This window comes from Macrosteles quadrilineatus, unplaced genomic scaffold (genome assembly GCF_028750875.1).
Source record: "Macrosteles quadrilineatus isolate MER2022 unplaced genomic scaffold, UCM_ALF_1.0 Scaffold_9__3_contigs__length_116548681, whole genome shotgun sequence".
In the NCBI taxonomy this organism is placed as follows: Eukaryota; Metazoa; Arthropoda; class Insecta; order Hemiptera; family Cicadellidae; genus Macrosteles; species Macrosteles quadrilineatus.
Genome location: NW_026542602.1, coordinates 93,637,269 through 93,652,079, shown reverse-complemented (window position 1 = coordinate 93,652,079; position 14,811 = coordinate 93,637,269). Strand labels below are relative to the sequence as shown.

At 33.5% G+C, this 14,811-nt stretch overlaps 1 protein-coding gene across 1 annotated transcript; it reads right to left on the bottom strand.

Annotated features, from left to right (window-relative positions):
- Nucleotides 1–7,032: 7,032 nt before the first annotated feature.
- On the bottom strand, nt 7,033–10,243 carry LOC129003635 (uncharacterized protein DDB_G0271670-like). Its single transcript, XM_054431933.1, has 2 exons — nt 10,189–10,243; nt 7,033–8,414 (listed from the first exon to the last, which is right to left on the bottom strand). Exon 2 carries the CDS (start codon nt 8,398–8,400, stop codon nt 7,033–7,035), a length of 1,368 nt encoding a protein of 455 aa, XP_054287908.1. The 5' UTR covers nt 8,401–8,414; nt 10,189–10,243.
- Between the last annotated feature and the right edge of the window lie 4,568 nt (nt 10,244–14,811).

The window sequence follows — 14,811 nt, the reverse complement described above, 5'->3', positions numbered from 1 at the left end:
CCCATGGAAAAATAGTTTCTTATCGTGTCATGGTTTTCACATGACACATCATCGAATATGAATACTGAATGAGGTTTAGCTTCACCAGGTTGTAGTATTTCACTGCTTGCATCGAATTTAAATAAAGATACCTCTTTAACGTCCGATATTATTTTATCTAGTAGCTGGTATTTAGGTTGAGCCAATGATTTGGAAAATATATACACATTATTAAACCGCAAACCATGTGGGTTTGTTAACAAGTTAAATACAACATTAGTTTTCCCACAATTGGACGGTCCACTTACTATAGACCTTACACTGTCTGGTAATAATTTACCATGTTTACCTTCTTTGAGTTTTACATTATCCACAGTTAAATTGTCTATATTTTCAATTTCAAAAGAATATCCATTGTGTATAATGTCCATGACATCACTCTGTGAAGGTTGTTTCATAAATGACGTTTTTTATATAATATTTTCTTTAGACACCCAAGAGTCTTCACTTTTATCAAAACCAAGCCAACGAACCAAAACCTTATCTTTTTTACGTTTTAAAACTTTTTCAACAAGGTAAATATTTCCTGTAGAAGATTTTAACATCTCATGACCATAAAAACCTCCATGTAAAATTTGGCCTTTATTGTCCTTCAAAATATATGTTTCTGGGTACGTTGGTTGCACTCTATAAACAGTGAAAACTTCGTTCGTCCAGTTAGGTAGGTATTTCTTACTAAATATCCCCTTATATTTACTTATACGGACTTTGTCACCTTCAACAAATTTATGTGGTAAAATCTTTTCAACCTTTGGACGTGTGCTTCTTTTAATGTTGTTCAAAACTTGTTCTGAATTATTTTCATTTACTTCACTTGGGGTCATACCTATCGTTCTGTGAAACCTATTGTTGTAGTTGTTCAACAATTTTCCAAGAATATCAATCCACACGTAAGAACCTCTATTTGAAAATTCCTTAAACAAATCTCCTTTTATCGTTCTATTAAATCTTTCGATAATTGCGGCCTTTTTTTCAGATTTTGTTGAATAATGATTTATATTATATTTTTTCATTAACACTGAAAAGTCCTTATTGAAATATTCTTTTCCATCGTCAGTTTGCAAATGTTTGATAACGTTATTATCCCTCTGGATAACAGTCTCCATAGCCTTGGTCACACTTTTTCCGGTTTTATCCTTCAAAGGCATGGCATCAGCAACTTTTGTGAAGCAGTTTATCACGGTCAGTATATATTTAAATCCCTTGTTAAATTTACTGTAAGGTATCATTTCAATTAGATCTGCTTGGTATAAGTCATTAATTCCTTTTAGAACTGTATTCCTCCTTGGAAAGTTTTTCCTTGCAGGTTTATGAATTTCAGATACAATTTGCCATTTAGAAACCATATTCAATCATAACATCCGTCGTACGGCTCAGTCGGAGTAATGGATATCTCTGATATTTATCAATTATTTATATTGGTCAAGGTCATTTTAAAATGTGTAAAAAAGAGGGGGGGGGGGGAATAAACCCCCCCCCCCTCTTCTTTACGGGGAGGATATTGGGACAGAGAAATGTGATATATAGGATAAGCTAAGAAACAGCTTGGATTTATTAGGTTAATTAGTTACGATTGAATAATGTCCAAAAGGAAGTGTGTCAATACCATTTTCCAGTATGTATCTTTTGTTATCATTGGATGTTATTGCAATCTTCTCTTGCACAATCGTATATAGTCTATGGTTGAAGCTTCTAATGGTTTTGAAAGTTGCAATATGAACTTGGTTTTCAAATAAACACTTTTTAAAATGTTCAAACTTGAGTTTCTTCTTCAAATATGAACTTTTAATTCCTTTCGCCTTTTTTATTACACCAATATCGCTGTCGGTGCTTTCAGTGTATAATTTTAATGAGTATAGTTTTGACATTAGTGCTACTACTTCTTCTAATGGGATTCCGTTTGTTTCGTCTTTAAATTTTCCTAACACCTTTTTGTGTTTACCCATTGTCATAGTTAGGGTGATCTACGGGTAGTCGGAAAAGTCGAAATCGTCTTTATACATAAATGTTCGTAAATCTTCATACATATCATGAGTTTTGATCCAATAAAGATATGCGTCGGTATCCATATATATAATTCCAATATTGTCTCTTCCGTAAAATGAAACCATCTTGTTATAATGAAAGTCGTACATGTGTGTTTTTGAAATGTCAAGTATACACATACCAACATACATAGGTCTATCCATTTTAATAGTAGTTTTGTCCATTGACACACAAACAAGATTTTCATTTATGATAATAGATGATTTAAAATTTGGTTGTCTTACAAGTTTTTCTACCTTTTTGGGATCCGACACTAACTTAACATTTTTATGTTTTCTTTTATTTTCTAGGGTCTTTCCAAATATTGCATTATTCATCAGCTTAAAAAAGTCTTTTTGGAAAGCCGATGATGCTGCAGCTCTTCTTTTTGTGTTTGAGTCAATGTATGTTTTTAACCAACATGATTGATTAAACTGTAAAACACGGTGAACCTTTTTTAATTTTAGACCAAGTTCGATGGCTTGTTGGACAACCCAAAAATGGGCAACATAGCGTTCCTTGTCGTTAAGCGTCATCATCAGCTTAGGATGTTTTCCGTCTGGTGGTATTTCAGATTTAGCTAATAGAGGTAAATCATAGTGATGATCATGAAGTGTGGATGGGTATTCAAAATCACACTCCATTATGAATCCGGTGTCTCCATTTTTTGGGATACTTGTTACATCACCTAATAATATTGGATCAATCCATTGAAAATTACCATATGGAAGTGGGTTTGACATTGCCCACCCATATAAGTTATTGGCGTCAAAATACCCTAAATAAACTGATGGGTCCTCCTTCTTGAAGTTTGGAATGTGTTTATTATTTGCTTTGACATGCCTTGTTACACTCTGGGTAAGTCCCCCACGGATACTAGATTCAATCATAAGCACCATATCAATGTCTGTTAACAGCTGTAATGTACATTTTGTTTCTTTTAACATAGCTTGCCAAGCTAATCCAGGCGAGGTGTATGAATGTAGAGGGTCTAATCCGTAGGCCGCTATACAGGTGTTACGGAATTCCTCCATTATATCACAAAGAAGTGTTACATCTAACTTCACATAAAAGTCACTATACTCGCCTAAGGTGTTCATGTTTAACTCACTCCATACCTGACAAGCATGTTGATAGTCTTCAGGGTCAATATTAGAATCATTTAACTGACTGTAAAATGCCTCAATGGGTGGTAGTGAGGTCTCGTTAAATCTTTCAGGATTATCAATATAATCATAAGGGTACACTCCTTTACGAAGAACCAAATCCATGTGATCAGATGCGACAATCTTTTGAGTTTCAATAAAATGTTCTCTTTGCAAATTAGCTGTCAATTTCTCTAAACTAGAAGCCATGAATCTGAAAGAGTCTACAAACCTTAATTTTATTTTACCCACTTTTTTCGAAAAACTAATAAATTTCTCCGTACTTGTAGCTAAAACATCAATCGCCCCTTTGTCTCTACCTAATTCAGGAATTATGAAATGAGAGTCATATCCACTTAAATTGTGGAACACTATTGGGATAAACTTTGGTAATTTAAAATTAATGTTACAACTGTTGCAAGCAGGGCCTTTGTAAAAACCAGTCAGGTGATCATGATCCCGAACACGCCTGTTGTCTTCTGTAAAACTACAGTCACAAAGGTAACATCTATCCGCACTTTCATGGAATGTCAATTCATCATGTGTAAGATTAATCATTGGAACTACATAACTATACAGTTTTTCCACCTTATTAGCTATATCATAAAGGTTATCTACAAATGACTTAGCAGCATTTTCACCGCGATATACAAGTGGTTGGGTTGTCAACCCGTACTGACGTAAATGATCTTCATCCAAAGTTGATTTAAGCATTAAACAAAAGCTGTTTGGTTCATGAAATTGAATTTTTTTAATTTTGCTTTGATCACACTCATCTAAAACTAAAGGAACTAACGATGACTCAAAGTCTGCATATATAACAATTGGTATTCGATATTGTTGAGCCGTTTTGTTGAATTTAATAAAAGCTCTATTAGGGTGAGGTAATTTAACCCTTACTTCGTCCTTACTATTGCAGAGACGTTGGTGGTCAAGTAACCATTCCTTACCCCCCAAATGAAATGGTTTGGCAGCGTAGCAAAAACACCGTTTGCAAATGGTGAGACTCATCTTCCTTTTGGATAACTGTCTTGATAAAAGTGCGTAAAAGTTTTTTATGTAAACATAATGTGAGATTTTACCATTTGTAAGAAGTAAAAGATCTGTATGGTCTCTACGTTCATGAGATGTAATCTGAATAGGAAACACATTATTAGACTCATCCAATCCATACACATTAACGGATGAATTAAGATTTTGTTTTTCGAATTTCTTGATATCTTTTAAAGACACTGGGTAAACCAAACCTGTAAAATTATATTTATGAGCCACTTCACTATAATAACGGCTTGGTCTATAGGCGTGCCTGTCTTCAACAAACTTTGCTAAAACAGCATACTTAAAACACTCATTGTCTTCATTTTGAACATTTATGCAAGTTCTTGTATTAGCAATCTTTTTGGGCAGTGGGATGAAACTACTACCTCTATCACCATACCCATGTTTATGTACACGTATATCTAAGCTGTCTACGCTTAACAAAGACCACCCAGATCCTCTTCCTTCATGTTCAGATATTTTAACAACAATTTCTTCCAAGCAACTGTCGACTTCAGCCTCCAGATCAGTGGTTACCATGATGGATTTATTTCGTGTTATAAACCCCCGAGGGGACACCTCATTTTGTACATTTGTAAATCTAGTGTCCAAGAGCAAGCCAAATTTGATAAAATTAAGTCTGGTTAGTTCCTGTTGTAGTGTTTTTATGATAAGGGGTTTAGCTTTTAAAATAAAATCTGACAAATCATAATTTGTATTAGAAATTTTGAAATGGTTTACTATGGCTTTAGGAAATGCTTGGGCTAATATTTCTACTGATAATTGTTGGTTTGGTGGTGCATACTGTATAACTGTTGGTCTGTTCTGTTGTAAGAAGGGGTCTTCAATCAAATCTTCATATTCCATAGGTGTTGAAGATTCATTAGACATATGTAATAGTTCATTATGAATATTGAGGAGAAATTCATCCTCAAAAGACTCATGACAATTTTCACATTGATACATTTTCGTAGTTTAAGACACTACTAAGGAAACTAGCTACATTACACACTGCATGGTTGTGTTCATAGGAATGATATCAGTTGCGTGCGTGACTTATATATATAACACAGTGTATAACCCCCCACTCTATTTATTCAATAAGGGGGAGGGGATTAGACCCCAACCCTTTCCACCAATGGCATAAGTATTTTATGGTGGTGGTGGGGGTCGTGGGCGGGATTTTATAATAACGCAGGAAGCAGCATTATAGCTTACATATTCGCAATGCCTCCTACGGACCACACGAACCTTACTGGAGTAGAGCCTCGAATCTGGGAGACTGATTTTGATGAAGCACAAAATGAAAGTGATACAGAAAACGACGAGGACTTGCAAGAGATGCTAGAGGAAGAACAACTGGACGAGGATGTGAACAACGAACAAGGTCAACCCACACCGAACAATGAATTTCATTCGGACTACTGTGAAACACCAAAGATTCCAGTTCAAGCAGATGAAGTTGAAAATGGAGAAAATAAACTTTGTCGAGTATTACAGTTTTGTGGCAATGTTCGAAGAAGATTATCCTTTAGTTCAGAGAGTGAATCTGAAAATATGTAGCTTTTTACCATTTTTTAAAAACTCTTCAGTTTAACCTTGACCTAATTGTTGGACACAGTTAATCAAGCTAATAGCATCATTACATATTACATCTTAGCAATTTTTAAGTCATGGTGACGTAGCAGAACAAACTATTTGCAATGTTAAAAACATAAAATTCTGGTATATTTATTCCTATTCTTGCTACAAAACGAATGTAGACAAAGTATTATGGCTACTAATAATTTATATATTCATTGGCTATGTCTAATAAAATTCAACACTACTTAAGTATAAATTTGACAACAACTAAAAAGTTTTGTGGTAATTTTCGAAGAAGTTTATCCTTTAGTTCAGAGAGTGAATCAGAAGATATGTAGCTGATTTTATTATTTTTTAAAAACTCTTCAGTTTAACCTTGACCTAATTGTTGGACAAAGTTATTAAGCTAATAAAATTTCCGCAACTGTATTGATCATAAAAACGATACATCTTTACGTCTTAGTAATTTGCAATATTAAAAATGGATCAGTAGGGGTTTTAATAAGAAAAACCAAACATAGAAACTTCTATCATATTTATTTCCATACTAAAAAACGAATGGTAACAAAGTATTATGGTTGCTAACCATTTATATGTTTGTTTTCTATGTCTTGTAAAGTTCAACACTACTTAAGTATAAAATGTACAACTACTATTCAAGTAAACCTGTTAACAAAGATGAAATGTAAAGGAATTAACCTTAAACAGTTAATGCAAATAAATTTTGTGTTTGTATGCCTAGATGCCTTTGAGGATTATGAAAATATATTGAGTTATATCATAAAGTGTTACACTTAATTTATACACAATGGCAATGAAGATCTTTTTGCAAAACACGAGATAAACATAATATATCTTTTAAATGTCCTTAGAATAGTTAATTTTACAATATAGAAAAATGTTGATGTAATATTGGACAACTTGAACAATCAATATGTTTTCTAAAATAACTTTATCAAAATATTATACATGAAACTTTGCGAACACATTGTTAGGATATAACAAATTTGTTTCTAATGTTTTATGAATAAATTAGATGGAAATCTCTGATTAAAATAATCTATTTCTAAAATCTCAAGGTCACTCTTTAAATGCAAAAATTGGGAACGCATTTGTTAGGCTATAACAAATGCGTTCCCAATTTTTGCATACTAAAGGAGAATTTAGAGGATAATTAAGATCAATTTGAAACTAAACCAATTTATAATGTTACAGATGCCCATCCCGAAGACCGATCACGAATTATGTAGTATCGGTGGGTTGTATTCGGGATGGTCATGCCTCTGGGTAATTTAAGTCGGAACCTGTCATTTCCTTCTCTTAAAATGACTTCACCGTTTGGTGTCATCAAAAGAATTTCGAATTTACGATTTTTGGGTAGCCTATCAATTCTGGTTTTTTTAGCTTGAATTTGTGGTGGACGACAGGGTCGAGCAAAGCCTGACGTTCGTGGTTGGCTAGGCAAAATCTTGTCTATCACAACAACACGTGAGGTGCTCGGTGTTGGATCAGATGTACAAGATTTTTCCTGAGCCTGGCTTTTGACGATTATTGATGGTCTTTCAAATGACTGAGGATTGGTAGCGACAGGTTTGCTGCTAATAATTTTAGGTTGAGTGGGTACCATCCTGCTTTTCCCCTTAGTGTGGAGGCTGCACACATTAGCATCAGAAAAGCAGGACTTTTCACAACGCTCACCTTTTTTCACCCCTTTTTGGAAAATATAAGAACATTGTGGCTTGGGCTTAAATGCAGCTCGTCTTTTGGCCATGAGTTTTACCAATTTTTCAGAAGGGTTTGAATGGGGGGGAAGGGATTCTTTTGAGGATTCAGTTTTAGTAAAGAGTTTTCTAACAACGGTGGGTGCAGCAGGGAGGGATTTGGGTGGGGGGTTTGGAATGGTAATTTCAGGAGAATCTATGTCAGGCATTTGGTTCGAGGAGGAATTTAAATTAGGAAGAGTTAGGCTATGTGGTTGAGGTTTTGGAGATGGCTTACGTTTGGGAGTGGATGGCTTTTCTGGAGATTTAATAGGAGATAGCAAGGAGAGAATTATGGGAGAGAGAAGCATGGATAGAGGGGACTTAATTGTTTGATTTTTGGGCGATGACGTAGAAGAAGAGGACGAGGACGATGAAGAAGACGAGGAAGATGATGACGAAGAAGAAGAAGAGGAAGACGATGAATCAGACCGTTTCTTCGACGAAGTGTTACCAGAAGAAGGTTTCTTCAATCTATCTTCAAACAAAGCAGAAGAAGATCCTGGCTGCGAAAGAGTCTTGGCGGCAAGGGAAGATTGAGTTGATATTGTAGTTGTTTTCTTTGCATCGTCAGACAAAGCAGATGAAGAGGATCCCGGCTGCGACAGAGTCTTGCCTGGCTGCGAAAGAGTCTTGGCGGCAGATGAAGAGGATCCCGGCTGCGACAGAGTCTTGTTGACCAGGGTTTCAGAAGGAGTTGATGATTTCATCTTCTTAACACCTCCAGTCAACGCCTCCTGAAGTTTAGATCTCTTCATGCCTGCCACTGGCTTCATTGGCTTGGTAGTCTTTCTTAAGCAGGGGTCCATGGCTTTTCTGCAGGCTGGCAACAGAATGATGTTATTAACCAATATGCTCTCTCATTTATACCCACCCTAAGTGGTGGGGGATATAGATAGACAGAGTGGGGGAAGATTTGAGTGTGGTAAAGAGGTGGGGGAATAAGTACATCTAAAAGGAGGAGTTGCATGTGGGCAGAGAAACTATTTTAAAGATAAAGTTTCAAACAACCAATAATACAAGTAGGTCAAGGTCATTAGTTATTTAAAAAAAAACATGCAAAGATTCAAACCACTAACACCAAGTCACAACTACTAAAGCAAATTATCTAGCAAGAAAGACTAAACAGTACATGCATGAAGAACTTTTAGACATATAACATAGGCAAGGGCTTGAAAGGAGCAGCTTGGGTTTACCATTGCTGTATGTTAAGGAAGGGTAGAAATGGGACTTGGTTTGACCACTGTCGCATGTTCAGGAAGGATTTAAATACAACTTGGTTTGACCACTGTTGTATGTAAAGGATGGATAGAAATGCAACTTGGTTTGACCACTGTCGCATGTTCAGGAAGGATTTAAATACAACTTGGTTTGACCACTGTTGTATGTAAAGGATGGATAGAAATGCAACTTGGTTTGACCACTGTCGCATGTTCAGGAAGGATTTAAATACAACTTGGTTTGACCACTGTTGTATGTAAAGGATGGATAGAAATGCAACTTGGTTTGACCACTGTCGCATGTTCAGGAAGGATTTAAATACAACTTGGTTTGACCACTGTTGTATGTAAAGGATGGATAGAAATGCAACTTGGTTTGACCACTGTCGCATGTTCAGGAAGGATTTAAATACAACTTGGTTTGACCACTGTTGTATGTAAAGGATGGATAGAAATGCAACTTGGTTTGACCACTGTCGCATGTTCAGGAAGGATTTAAATACAACTTGGTTTGACCACTGTTGTATGTAAAGGATGGATAGAAATGCAACTTGGTTTGACCACTGTCGCATGTTCAGGAAGGATTTAAATACAACTTGGTTTGACCACTGTTGTATGTAAAGGATGGATAGAAATGCAACTTGGTTTGACCACTGTCGCATGTTCAGGAAGGATTTAAATACAACTTGGTTTGACCACTGTTGTATGTAAAGGATGGATAGAAATGCAACTTGGTTTGACCACTGTCGCATGATAAAGATTCATTCAAACCCTAGATAGACAAGGGTTTGAAAGGAGACAGAACATGATGTGTACCGTGCGAGTACACAAGATGTAGTGAGGTTTGAAAGAGATTCAACTAGTTTTGTGCGCTCTGGTGGGGGGTTGGACTAAGTGGAGGCGTGGTCTACTCAGCCAATCACAGGACAGGTAGCGTAGTGGGGACGGGGCTTGCTGGAGGCGTGGTCTACCCACCCAATCAAAGGATATGAGGTGTAGTGGGGGACTAGCAAGAGCAGCCATTAATTATTAATATTTATTTTGATATTAATATTATTTGAAAGATAGCGGAATAGCCGTTTTAATAATCCAAAACAAGATACGTGATTTTATAATACTTATGGAGATGCAAATTACAATTTAAAATATATTTTTTGGCTTAAGAATGTTCAATAATACAAGAAACAATAAGAACGAGATATGAAGTAAATTAAATTATTAACCGAGCTAAGTAAAATAAACACATAACAATCGTAGCATTTTACAAATACTATTAACTAAAATATATTTAGTTGTACATGTATTTTTTAAGGAAAGATTACAAAGAGATAGAAACCATCTGAACTATGCGTAAACTAAGATTTTTCAAATAATTACCTGTAGTAAATCAGGAATACTCCGTGTTTCAAGTAAAGCTGCGTTAGTTAACTCTAGAAGAAAAAAAAACACATTAAGCAATTAAGTATTAGAACCATTTTATATGTTTATTTTGAGAAGAACAAATCATATGTTAAGAAAATCGTATAAAAAACAACCAATTTAATCGAGCTATATTTTAATAAAGTCAGCAACTGACTATGAGAAGTACCTTGATTAATATTATAATTTAAGAGCATAACAAAAAGTGAAACAATTCATGTACGTGAGAAAGCAATTTGAGATAAAAGAACAAAGAATAATTTAATATAAATACTATTAACTAAAATATATTTAGTTGTACATGTATTTTTTAAGGAAAGATTACAAAGAGATAGAAACCATCTGAACTATGCGTAAACTAAGATTTTTCAAATAATTACCTGTAGTAAATCAGGAATACTCCGTGTTTCAAGTAAAGCTGCGTTAGTTAACTCTAGAAGAAAAAAAAACACATTAAGCAATTAAGTATTAGAACCATTTTATATGTTTATTTTGAGAAGAACAAATCATATGTTAAGAAAATCGTATAAAAAACAACCAATTTAATCGAGCTATATTTTAATAAAGTCAGCAACTGACTATGAGAAGTACCTTGATTAATATTATAATTTAAGAGCGTAACAAAAAGTGAAACAATTCATGTACGTGAGAAAGCAATTTGAGATAAAAGAACAAAGAATAATTTAATATAAATACTATTAACTAAAATATATTTAGTTGTACATGTATTTTTTAAGGAAAGATTACAAAGAGATAGAAACCATCTGAACTATGCGTAAACTAAGATTTTTCAAATAATTACCTGTAGTAAATCAGGAATACTCCGTGTTTCAAGTAAAGCTGCGTTAGTTAACTCTAGAAGAAAAAAAAACACATTAAGCAATTAAGTATTAGAACCATTTTATATGTTTATTTTGAGAAGAACAAGTCATATGTTAAGAAAATCGTATAAAAAACAACCAATTTAATCGAGCTATATTTTAATAAAGTCGCCAACTGACTATGAGAAGTACCTTGATTAATATTATAATTTAAGAGCGTAACAAAAAGTGAGTCAATTCATGTACGTGAGAAAGCAATTTGAGATAAAAGAACAAAGAATAATTTAATATAAAAATTGTTAAGTAAAATATATAGTTTTCTATTATGATTATTAGAATGTGAAGAAATTTTTACGTATGTCAATAAAGCAATCCTCAATAAAAAACAAAGTATAATTTTAGGCAATCACATTTTACCTTTTATAATCCAAACAAGTTAATAATTAATGTATTAGAGTCATATTTAGATATCTCGTTTTGTGAAGAACAATTTATACGTTTATACATTGTTAGTTAAGGAAATCGGTAAACATTTTTTCAATCTTAAAAATGTTTAGTTATTCAGTTTAATCAGTCCATATTTTAACAAATACAAAAACAACAAAAGGTAATTAATATTATCATTAGGACTACAACAAAATATGAGGTGAACTTGAATAAACATACATTTATTTTGGCAAGGACAATGTACATTATAAGATATTTTTTTATCCTAAATCATTTATTTTTTATTATAATATAATGATTTGAGGTAAATGATATAGTTTTTTGTTTGTATATATCACAAGAAAGATTATTTGCGGTTTACATAACATCTGTTACAAAATGTGAGACATTAAATACGTATAGTGATTTAGCGATATTGGAATACCAATTTTCTTAAAAACATAAAACCATTGACTATACACAGAATAGACTTCCCAAGTAATGTAAAAATTTGAAGCAAAAAAGAAACGTAGTGCAATCTGTTAAGTGATAAATCAATCAGCTGTTTGCTATGTACTGCATTAGTTTTAATTAATAGTCAACAAAATACACTAGTAAACTCTAGTGAGATTGGCCTCAAATTTTTATATCACGTGAAAAGACTAAAAACTCACTGCCAATACCTAAACTATTTCTAATCGAAAGCCGTTTTATTCTGTAGAAAATTATTATAAAATAGGCGGTAAAAATGGTTGTAACGTATATTGTTGTATTCATACAGCAAAAGAATTTTTGAGTTAAGATAAGTGTTTTGTAAGTGCAGATTTACCGAAATATTTATTTATAGTCTTGTAAAGTTTTCATATAATTAGGATTATATTTGAAAGATAAGTTAGTTTCGTTTTTATACTATGAGAAAGGTTGTATTTAAATGATTAGACAAAATAGTGGTAGGATCTTTTATACAAATAGTTGAGCTAATTTAAGTAATGATTAAGGAATGAGCTTCTTATAAATAAATAGTAAAAGCTAATATATATTAGGATACTATATGTATATGACAAGAAAAATTAATTACCTGTATATTTAGGGAATATTCCACAAATCACAATGGGACGACGTGTATCACAAACTGGAAACACTTAAACTTAAAATACAACAGGGAAATATAATTAAAACTCTGGAAATTACAAAATGTGACAGGATAAAATTGCTTGACACAAAGCAGTACGCAATACGAATGAAGCGTGTCTAGTTTGCGCGACAAACAACAATCTTGAACACAATGCAGAAACAATAATAGGTTAACTTACCTCCTACATAGATAAAATAATCCATTAACAAAAAGCCGTAACACCGCTAAGCGTAATCAGTGACGCTAGAAAAAGTAAAGCAATAACAGTTAATCACATGTCGGTCCCCCGCGAGAACGAGTAGGCCTAGTTATTTATAGGCACACACATGCGAACACTCACATCTGTTGTCGTTCCGTGAGAATCATCTCTCGGAAGATTGAAACGTCTCTGTGCAAACATTTAGAATTTCTGTAAACACTATATAAGTGTTAACAGAGTAAACTACAGATCATTTGACTCTTAGCTACCGTCAGGAAAACATGTCTGCAAGAAATTCAGCTCCTATTCAAGACCCCAAAATATCTTCAACATCGAATATCTCAAATAATAATATTCAAGAACAAAACACTCAAGAACAAAACACTCAAGAACAAAACGCAGTAGACGTAACTATGTCACCGATACAGAACTCACAAGTATCTAGTACCTCGTACTTTCTCCGCCCAGAGTTCGAAGATTATATGAGACAGCTAGTTGATGGATAGTTAAATGGAACAATACATATTTTTACAATCCAGTACATGGTATATTTGAAACATTAAAGCTGAACATTTAAAAAAACACATTCAGACAACCTTGACCTAATAACAATACCAACCAATCCACAACATACATCGCCAGAGTCGCTGCGTAATTCACGCTGCTCCACAATCACAAAATACTTACCAATTACCTAATTATGACGTCACGGGATCACCCCCGTGTTTTATACTACTCAACCACGTGTTAAACATGGTCTGTTTACAAGCCAACACCTCCTTCGACGAGGGACCAGTTTTTATCAATGTAGCCAGGTGTTCCTTTTTGTGTAGGTAAAATAGATGGATTGATCCTTGAAGATAAACAAAATAGACCCCTAACCAACTGAGATAACTACAGTTGTTATACATTATCATAGACTTTGTAATACTATTCTATTAATAGCCAAATATGTTATTTTCTGACCTCAAATTTGTACTCTTACAAACTCATAACTTGACGAGATAAATTAATCAAAAAGGGACTAGCATTTATTATAAAAGAAAATATATACTGTTCAAAAAATAAACATGCGGAAAAATTGTACTTGTATGATTGATATTTACTTATATTTTTAAATATTTACTACCTGTTAACCACGGGCTTCACCCCATTTGACTTCATAAGTATTAATAAAACTATTGTTTGGTTAAGGCTGAAATAAACAAAACAGAATACAGTAATATAAACAAATAATCTCACCTGATTTTAATAAGGTAATAAATTTAAAAAATAACAAAACAAATAAGTACATTTGATGTATTTTTTACATTATGGAAAGCTCCCTTTAGAAAAGAATTACGACCCTAAAGGAATTTATGAAATGATGGATAGTTTTGCACAAGGTTTCTCGTCATGACTAACATTTTAAGTATTTGGTTTATGGAGGTGTGACTTTTAGTTTCCTCAAAAGTTAATGGGTACTTTGGGATTTATATATGGATTTAAAGACGATGATTTTAGATGACAAACTACAGATGGACACGTCTTAAATTTAGGGATGGACGATTTTGATGCAAAAGAGGATAGTATTGTTAATAATATTGAATCTTAATGTTAAGGAATTACGCAAGAACATCCAAGTCGTGAAGTTAACCAACATATAATACCTATATTAAAATTGGCCGTTTTTCCTACGCAGAAAAAACGCTTTTAGAGGAAAAGATGCTTTGGCACCAACTTGGTGGTTCATTAAAAATGTATAACTTCGTTATTCTTAAGAGATACTTTTAAGATAAAATATCCTTAAGGTAGAGAGTTTTCTTAGTTAAAGTAACATAGGATTCTTTTGCTCATTATGGTATGTTGCAATATTTTTAGGTATTACTAGTAGGGTCAAAGAATGCATAACTTATATTAGTGTTGATTTTATTGTCAGCATTAGTAAAAGTTACTAATAAGTTACTGCGTAATAAAGTTTGGCTGCGTAATAAGTATTTACTAATACAGCGTACACTCCG

Bases quoted from the DNA above. Each gene is read 5' to 3' on its own strand.
- LOC129003635 (XM_054431933.1), bottom strand. From the start codon at position 8,400: ATGGACCCCTGCTTAAGAAAGACTACCAAGCCAATGAAGCCAGTGGCA.